At 36.2% G+C, this 10557-nt stretch overlaps 1 protein-coding gene across 1 annotated transcript in view; it reads right to left on the bottom strand.

Moving 5' to 3' along the window:
- Positions 1 to 312: 312 nt before the first annotated feature.
- LOC138696640 (5-hydroxytryptamine receptor-like) overlaps positions 313 to 10557 on the bottom strand; it is a 1489006-nt gene continuing 1478761 nt past the window's right edge. The window contains exons 8-9 of the mRNA XM_069821850.1: positions 9946 to 10055; positions 313 to 1933 (exon numbers count right to left, since the gene is read on the bottom strand). Of these exons, the coding sequence (XP_069677951.1) occupies positions 622 to 1933; positions 9946 to 10055 (1422 nt within the window). The 3' untranslated portion in view covers positions 313 to 621. The remainder of the gene's footprint in view (positions 1934 to 9945; positions 10056 to 10557) is intronic.

Here is a 10557-nt window from a genome sequence, read left to right as displayed (position 1 = left end):
AAATGAGTAATAGTCTTTTGATAGACCATTGCAATATGAATATGTAATTCTGTTTAACTGCACAGATTTACAAACTAATCGCTTATAACTTTCAATAAATTGCGTCCCAATAAACATAACGACTTCACTATAACTAATATATGTTAAAAATATTTTTTTTCGGTTATTATATATATACTTCTTGTGAAAATTCGAATCGGTAAACTATCAACATTGGAGTGTAACCCGTTAAGATTCTAATTTACCGATTCCAATATGATATCGACTACTAAGAAAGACATGGTAGTACAATTTTCCTCTCCTCTTTTTCTCTCTTTTTAATTACTAATAGTGACATTTATTTAAATTAATTTAAAAATAAAAACAAAGCAATTACTCCGTTAATATAGCGCACAATAAGATTTTTACAATGGAACTTCCGTAAGCATAAACTTTTTACGTATATATGTATGTGACTTGTTTTCGTTGTCATTTCTCCACTTGCGAAAACATTACCCAGTCTTTTATTTTTATAGAAATACCGTTATTCATATCATAAATATTATTAATGATTCAGTAACTCATTCATTCATAGGCCCTAAAAAATATAAGCCACGTACTAAAACCGCGGAGAGACGGTTTCTATCTAAGCTTTCCCGGCCTGAAATTTCTCGGTCTGGATCTCCTACCACCTCCACATAGAATTCTTTTGAATGCTTGTCTAAATTCGGGGCTGAAGATTGTATAAATCACAGGATTGAGTGTTGAGTTGAAATAGCCGAGCCACAGAAAGAAGCTCTCCATATAGTCATTTATGTAACACGCTTCACAAAGAGGCATCAGGAGTGCCATGATGAAAAACGGCAACCAACACACCACAAACGCACCAGTGATTATGGCTAATGTCTTAGCAGCCTTCCTCTCTCTCTTTGCTTCTAAAGTCTCTTTCTTATCTCTCCTTTGATTGTTTATTAAGAGTTTCTCTTTGACATTCCCACCAACCACGTTCACGTCTTTGGTATTATTGGTAGCCTCCCTCTGGAGAATTTCAACTCTGCTCATATCACTGATATGACTCTGATGACTCGCCGATCCGTTGTTTGTTGTCGTCGCTGTAGAAGATTTCTCAGGAGAAACGTTATTAGAAGTAGCAGTCATGGGACCTACGCCATCTCTAGCACCAACTGTACCAACAACACCGACTCCAAGACCACTTGCTTCTTCAAGACTTTTAGAAATAGTAAACGCAGTTGTAACTACCTTTCCGTCGTCATCATCAACACCGTCGTCAATGCTACGCGTATCATTCCTCAAATTATCCTTTTCCCCAACACTACCACCTCCACCACCAGTACCACCACCAACTACACCACCACCAGAAGCACCACTAGTGTCAGAACTCTTCTGGTTCTCCACTGTGTCACCATCTTCCTCTCCAACAACATCGACAGATGCTGTTGAATGACCTTCTACAAGAACCAGAGAAGATACAAGTGCTTCAGCTGCAGATGATTTCTTGTTAGATTTCATCCTTCTGAAACGTCTCTTAGTTATAAATTTACTAGTACTTATACTGGCTGGTGGTGGATTATTATTTGAAGTTTTATTACCGGTTCCGCCACTAGGAGCGTTGTGTCCGGCCACCGTGCTTCTCTGTTGACGACGGCGATGAATTCTCTTCCGAGCTGTTTGGAAGATCTTCCAATAGAGCACCAGGATCACAAGGAGAGGAACGTAGAATGTGGAGCACGTGGCGAAGATCTGGTAGGCCACGTCCTGGCTTACGAGACACCGTTGTTGGAGGTTGATGCGGTCCAGATAGTCAGGATCCTTCCAGCCGAATTGTGGTGCCAAAGAGACGACAAGGGCTACAGACCAGACGACGACAATCATGATGCCGATCCGTGTGCCATTACGTGTGTGAATGTAGTCCACGTTAGTCACGGCCCAGTACCTGAAACAAAAATATGCTTGCGTTAATTTATATACTTCCTGAAACATTCGCAGAAGTGGACATTGCTAATAAATAAGGTCATAGGTAGGAAGATAGACATACAGAAATAGGTTGGCAAGTAGGACGAAAGGTAAATAAGAGCTAGAATTGGATAGGACAGGGCAGGACACACATACACATAGACAGTAGGACAGCTTAGCAGGCAGACAGGCAGACAGACTGACAGTATAGGCAAATAGTTGAATGCTATAGGAGAGGATAGATGTGACTTCACAGATATACATGCAGAGCCAGACACCTTAGCACATAGGCAACTGGATCTATAGGATAAGATAAGATAGGCAAATAGATGAATGCTATAAGATAGGATAGATGAGACTTTACAGACATCACGCTGAACCAGACTCCTAGCACATAGGCAGATAGAATAGGATTGGATACAGCAGGATAGTATGGAATAAGACAGACAGGATAGAACAAGACAGGCAGACAGGCAGGTGGGCGGGCAGGTAGATGGATAGGATAATATACAGTGGAAGCTCTTAAGTTCGAGATCCTATAGCTCGAACGCTTACGTAGACACGTCCCTATAGGGGCACTAAGAAATGGGTTTGCCATTTGATTGGGAATTGGTTCTGTGTCTTATAGTGGTACTTTTGTTAAAGGAAAACAGAATATTTTATTGATTAGGACATCCATATTTAATCACTGATTTTAAATTAATGAACTCTTCTTTTTCTTGTGCCGTTTGTGAGAGGGAACTGTCGAAACCCACTGTGGTACTAGAAGCGCATACACAATTCTCGGGGCGGGCAGGAAATGCAAATACAGTACTGTATTCGTTGATGGATAACCAATAAGAATTTGTATTCATTTCATAGGATAGGATAGAACAACATAATGATACAGGACAGACAGACAGATAGGTAGGTAGGCAGATAGGCAGACGGATAACATAAGATAGGATAGCATAGGATAGGATAGGACACAGTAGGTAGGTTAGGATAGGTTAAGATGGATAGAAAAGGACATGATAGAATAGGATAGCATAGGATAGAATAAGATAGGGTACGATAGAATAGAATAGGGTAGGATAGGATAGAATACGATAGAACATATAGCTACACGGATGGATGGATGAATACATGAATAGGTGGGCAAAGGAACAGACATGCAGGATGATCCCATCTATTTGCCAATCTGTCTGTCTTGTTTAGTCCTTACCTATCAGTCTGCTTTACCTTATCGTATACACCTGTCTATCTATCGATTTGTCTGTCTGTCTTATTCTGTTCTAATCTGATGGTATTCTTTTTGACAGTTAGGCAGGTTATGGAAGTTCGACGGACGGGCGGAAGGGCGGAAAGAGGGACAGATGGACAGACGAACAAACGGAGAAGCAGATGTAGGTCTAATGTTAAGCAGCTTTGAACAACTAATTGTGGTTAGATGAAAGTACTTTTTTTAGCATATATGTATGCACGGTAAAAAACGCACTGAATACAGCACGTAGAAAATCATGTAGTTTACTACATGCGTGTGAGAAAGGAAAACATGGTGAGATTGAGCATTTTAGGGAGAAATAACAGCATGATACGTGGACGTAAAAGCGGACATCCATGTGCAAATTCAAGTATTACTTAAGAAAGAGCTGGAAAGCTCCTCTCAAACATCAGTATAACCGTAATGTAGCTTTCATAGAGTTAGGCACTAATTCACCTATTCCCATCTCACTTCTCTGAAAATCCTTTCATATATTTTTCCTACCTCCTTCTTACTTTTGGTTCTTAGCTCTTTGAAATATTTGGTATTTTATTTTTGCCATACTTCCCAAATTGTTGAAATTATTTCATTTTATAGTTACATTTCAATATTTTCCAATAATGTAAGTGTATGTTTTCTTTTCTTCTACTTTTTCTTTTTTTTTTGTTTTGTAATCTACTTAAGAGTAACCTAATATTTTGCTATGTAGTTCATTTCTGCTGCTATTACAGGAGATACATTGCTCCGTCGATTTAGTAAAATGTCAATGTTCACCTACTTAAATATAACACGCGGAGCAAGTCTCCTGCAATCGGCAAGCATCATCTTTTGGTAGAGCAGAGGTATTCAAACTATGGTACGGACCCCCAGGAGTACTCGGGGTTGTCTCAAGGGGTACACATCCCACTTACTAATAAGTAAACATATTTATTTTATTATACTTGTTGATTTATTATTGCATTATATTACAGTACGCCTAGTTCCATTTCCGATATCAACTCTTGTTTTTCTTTGCTACTACAACATTTTACAATGCACCAGAAGCTGGAAAATTAAGATATAAACTATTTTATGAAAAAACAATTATAGTTGATTTAACGACGCTCGCAGGTTATATCAGCGTCGCCGGTGCGCCGGAATTTTGTGCCGCAGGAGTTATTTTATATGCGACTAAATCTAGTGACATGAGTCTGTAACACTTAAATGCCATCGACCTGGGCCGGAATGGAACCCGCAACCTCGGGCATAGAAAGCCATCGTATTCGAACTTCGCCACCCAGGGCGACTATGTCATGAATATTCAGAAGGGGACACTTCATGTCAATGAAAATATTTTAACAATACGAGCTTTCTCTGCATTCAATATATGATCTAATGAAAAAGAAACATTTACGCATATTAGGATTACTACATGTTTAAAAGTATATAATGCAAAATTATAAGATAGAAGTAATAACCAGGGAGTGATAATAAGTAATGATACAAATATAATAAAGAAAGTGGGAATGAAAATGTAATGAAACTGTAGAAACTACTTCGTCTGAAAATATAAAGATTAGATTAATGGGAATAAGTGGTCAGTGAACGTTAGTGATTCAAGTGAATAAATAAGCTAACAACTTCAGAAGAGTTCAACTAATATAAACAACGTGAGAACAATTAATAAGAGATTGAGAGAAATGATTGTTTAGTTAAATGAGAATAGTTAGAATAATATAGATAACTAGAAAAGGGAAGGATAAATAGAAAAAGAAGGGAGGGAAACAGAGGTGAGAGTCGTGATGGAAAAGTGATCAGGGTCATTTATAGTCTATGTAATAGCCGGATATTTAAAAAAGCGTAAGCAGAAATCCAAGGGAGTAATGGCACTGTATGCAGAAATGTGAAGGGCCATCACGACCGATGTAAGCTGGTGGAATAAGTATATCATATCATATCATATCATATCATATCATATCATATCATATCATATCATATCATATCATATCGTATCGTATCGTATCGTATCGTATCGTATCGTATCGTATCGTATCGTATCGTATCGTATCATATCATATCATATATCATATCATAAGCTGGTGGAATAAATATATCATATCATATCATATCATATCATATCATATCATATCATATCATATCATATCATATCATATCATATCATATCATATCATATCATATCATATCATATCATATCATATCGTTCGGTTAGACTTGAGCTACAACTTGCGCAGAAGACCAAAGCTGGAATTAGCTGGCTTGCCATAGATAACACTACCTCAGTAGGCGCAGAGTTTGATTAAAATACTCGAAAACATGCTGCTCTATTCTGAAATTATTTTCTTACTTTATAATTATTTCCCTCACATGACTATGAAATACTTAAAAATATTTAATTTCACTGCTTTTGTTTTCGCTGGAACACTTCTTATCCACTCTGAATCTCTAGTTAAAACTGACCGTTGTCTTTAAAATGCGAATACAATATGATAATTGGTTCGCTACGAAGACACAGCTATTTCGTAGCTCAGGCTGCTGAGGCGCTTGTGGGTTCGGTTCCCGCTTGGGTTTATTACATGAGCCGTTCAGAGCAAAAGTAGTATAAGTCAAAATTTGATAATGACGTTTAAAGTAAAAATTCTGTAAAATACAGCGCAAAGTAGCAATTAATATGTCGTTCTTGCTATCCACTGATTACTAATAGTTTAAATAAAGTGAATATTAATTGCTACTTCGCGCTGTATTTTACAGAATGTTTACTTTAACCCTCATTACCCATTCTCGACTTACACCACTTCTGCGCTGAACAGCTCACATGGTTTGCGTATTTTCAGAGTTCTTCCCAATCTTAAGGCTTATGTCAAGTAATCTATGACGAATCCTCATCTCACCAAATATCATCTCACCAAATATCATCTCGCTATCACAAATCCTATCGACGCTAAATAATCTAGTAGTTGATACAGCGTCGTTAAGTAGTAATCAACTAACTATTGAGACACGATTGACACATTTCTTCCTCCTACATTTGCAATGTAATATGTGCCACTGCGAAACCAAAAGTGAGAGCTTAAGTTTTAATGAACGATCTGTAAAGGTAACATGTTGACAGTAATAACTGTTTCTGGTAATATTTTAATGAAATACTGAAATAAATGCAAAATAATTCACGTCACAAATTCTTCTAGAAAATGTGACGTTTCGTCATAATTATTCCCAGCAAATCTCATCACTGTATTATCATGCGACAAGTGAATTTAAGGGGTCTGAGTCCCTGACGGAACAATGACAGGTCGCACGCCATCATGTAGTGTCACTCAGCAATTAGACACAGACAATGCTGCGCTGCCACGGGCTACAGTACTCTAATTCCACTGCCCTCAAAGTCCACTTTGATGTGCAGGGCAATGCTAGAATGAACCTTATTTGCAAACGCACATAGGACGATTATGTTTATTGAGTTGCGACGCTACAAATTATTATAACAGCTTCAACACTGTCAGATGTCAAGCTGCAACACTACAATGCATTATGGATCAGAACAGAACAACGCTACAGTTCTTCAATGTCGGGGGATCCCCGAATATCGACTTCCTTCACGGAAGTCTATGTATCAGACGAAAATGAACAGGAAACGTATGTGTACATACAAGCTTTCGTACTACGTAAGAGGTCATTATGTATGGATATATGGATATGTATTTTATGTGTATACAGTGTGTGTGTGCGTGCGTGCGTGTGTGTATGTATAAATGTATGTATGTATACAGAGTGAACTATAAGTAATGTCATTAATTTCAGCCCGTTATTCTTTGAGATATTTCGAACAAAATGTTTCATACAATTTTGCGCGTTTTTGCTTCCTTTTCGAGATAAAAGTTGTTTTATATGAAATATTTCATAGCGTGTTTTGGGAAAGCCGTTGAATTAATTCCCAATATTCTCAGAAAATTTAAGAGAGGATTGTATTATTATAACAAATGATTGAAAGAATTTCTGTTTTGTCCTTTATATGTGTAGAAATTTGATCCGAACATAATATGTAATTTCTCGTTCTGTAAAGGAATTATACAATGTTACATTTCTTCAGATCAAATTTCTGCACATTTAAAGGTATAAATTAAAATTCTTTAATAATTTATTATCATAATATGCTGTTCTCTTAAATTGACAGCGCATATTGGGAATTCAGTCAATTGCTTTCCCCAAACAAGGTATATATAATTTATTTCAAGAAATAGTCTGCCCAGGCATCCTGGGTTGCCAAAAACACAGAATAACACACATATAAGAATAGTAATGATTACAGTAAGATAGATGAGCCAAATTTAAATGTGAACTAGGAGCTTAAGTTTAAGAAATAATAAATCTGTACATATATTTGTAACAATCACACACTAACGAATAGAAAAGGGGGGGGGGGTACCATATAAACAATTTTTATCTCGAAAAGGAAGCAAGAAACGAACAATAAACTTCTTTTTTTGAAATGTCATATATATATATATATATATATATATATGTACAGAACTTTAATTTCAAAACTTCCCAGTCTAAATAACTGATTATTTAAATTGAAATCGATTTAAACAAAAAACACGTCAGTTTATATATTGATGGGGAAGTCTGAAACCAGGCTTAATTGCATTTTAGATTTCACCCACCAACCCCTAGCCTCGCCCACTTTGAAATTTAAAATGACATCCCTATATTTTATACTGAAATATGAAAAAGCATTCAATTGTTAACACGTCTCAGTCATTGATTTCACATCTTTTGTTTTATATCGTTGCCTGGCAACCTCGATTATTATTATTGTTGATTAGAGCTGAAGCTACAAATAATACCATTGAAAATTTGATCCGCTCAGAGCAAAAGTGGTGTAAGTGAAAATTGGGTAATGAGATTTAAAGTAAAAATTCTGTAAAATACAGCGCAAAGTAGCACTTAATTGTCCTTCGTGCTATCAACTGGCTACTAATAGTTTAAATAAATTCAATATTTATTGCTACTTAGCGCTGTATTTTACAGATGTTTACTTTAACCCTCATTACCCATTTCTGACTTAGACCACTTCTGCTCTGAACGGCTCATTTCTTGTAATAGTTGTGTTCGTGTATTAAATTATTGTAAAATGGTGTATACCCTTCAAGAGAGAATAGAAATCATATTTATTTACGGAGCTGAAAACCGTTGTGCTCGTATAACTGCTAGAGCTTTCAACGAGAGGCATTCTGATAAAAACGTAAGTCATAGATCTAATACGGAAATTTGAAGAAACTGGTTCTGTGTGCAATAAAGGAAATGACCAACCTAGAAAATTCGATGAAACATCGCAGATTGAAATACTAGGTCATTTCATTAATGAACCCACCACTTCCATTCCAAAAGTAGTTGCTGTAATAAACATTTTGGTTGGTTCCACACATTAAGTGCTGAAAATGAACAAATTTTTTCCTCTACAAAATACAGAGCCACCAACAGCTCAGCGAAGACGATTTTGAAAAAAGGAGTAGAATTTTGTGAACAGATGTCTCAGAGAATTGAAGACGATCCAAATTTGAAACAAAATATTTGCTTTAGTGATAAAGCGACTTTTTTCTTAAATGGGTTTGTCAACAGACACAATTGTAGGTACTGGGACATTAAAAATCCTCATGTGTTTCGTGAAGATAATATCCAGTTTCCTCAGAAGATCAATATGCAGACTGAAATTTTTGGAGATGATATTGTTGGACCGATTTTCATTGAAGAAAACCTGACTGGAGAATTGTATCTGAACGTATTAGAAAATGTAATGGATCCACTTATCACACAGTCACTAGAGAACCAAGTCAATGAATTTTATTTTATTTTAATGGATTATTTTACGACGCTGTATCAACATCTAGGTTATCCAAGTCAATGAAAGAAACCTGGTGTTGGACAACAAAATTTGCATTTTCAACAGCATAGAGCTCCCCCACACTATGCAGTAACTGTGCAACAATGGTTGGATAGAAGATTTCCAGGAAAATGGATTGGTAGGAGAGGTGCTGTAGAATGGCCGGCGAGATCTCCAGACCTGACGCCGCTTGACTTCTTCCTCTGAGTTCATTTGAAATCAGTTGTTTATACTCCTCCGCCTGAGAATATTCAAGATATGAAAAATAGAATAACCAAAGAATGTAATCGCATTAGTAAAGAAATACACCAAAACGTTCGCGAGGGGTTCCAAAATAGACTGTATTACTGTTTAACCAACGATCGAGCACATTTTGAACAATTGATTTAGTGCAAAATAAACTGTTTCTTGTCAGGTTGCCAGGCATAAAATGTGACATAAATGAGTGAGGTGTATAAACAATTGAATGCTCTTTCATATTTAAGTATAAAAATATAGGGATGGCTGAGATGGGGGTGAAACTTAAAATGCAATTAAGCCTGGTTTCAGACATCCCCCTCAATATCTAAATTGGGTGCTTTTTGTTTAATTTTCATTCAATTTAAATAATTAGTTATTTAAACTGGGAAGTTTTGAAATGAAAGCCCTGTCTAGGCCTATATATATTGACGTAGAAAACAGATATATAGCCATCGTAATAATACAGTTATTGAGTAACGACAGATCCACGGAAGCAAAAATAGAAGAGATAGCAGTACTTGCTCTTGCAAAGAACGCAAAAAAGTAATTAGTAGAATAAGAAATTTTCATAGAAGAGAGATATTGGAAATAAAATTATTCCAAAAATGAGGTTGAAAATTTGACTCACCTGTCTACGGCGATAGCAACAAGATGGAGTATTGAAGCTGTGCAACAGAGGACGTCACTGGAGGTCCACATGTCGCACAGCTCGGGGCCCAGAATCCACCCTTTACTGATCTGAAAGAAAGAAGAAAACTCATAACGTCTTGTAGTTAATTGAATCTCTGAAAGCTAAACAATTTAACCTGGAAAGTGTATGCGCTTGATGTTCGAGTAATATGGTGACATTCTCTGTTAACAAGCTGACGTCAATAATAAATAAACTAAAGAAAATAAATTTATATAGTATACCTCAACATTTTTACTAGAATCCAATTTACAAGTATTAAGCACTACTCTAAATACATTACAAAATATATTTGCCTACTATAACAAATTCATAATATAAAGTATATTTTATGTCTCTTGTTTTTAGTTTTTAGTGCATTTTTAAGAACCTTTAGATAATAAATGCCTCATTTTCAAGGACTTTTTAATAATATATAGGTCATCGATATGATCAATGATGTGTAATTTAATTTGTAATTAGGAAGATCTTATTTCCGAAAGTTGATGCACTCAATTTCCGCTAAAAGGCTTGTTACTTGCCCATGTCGCAATTCGAACGGCGCTATGCTAA

Source organism: Periplaneta americana, chromosome 1 (genome assembly GCF_040183065.1).
Source record: "Periplaneta americana isolate PAMFEO1 chromosome 1, P.americana_PAMFEO1_priV1, whole genome shotgun sequence".
In the NCBI taxonomy this organism is placed as follows: domain Eukaryota; kingdom Metazoa; phylum Arthropoda; class Insecta; order Blattodea; family Blattidae; genus Periplaneta; species Periplaneta americana.
This window is presented reverse-complemented; position numbering and strand designations above follow the sequence as displayed.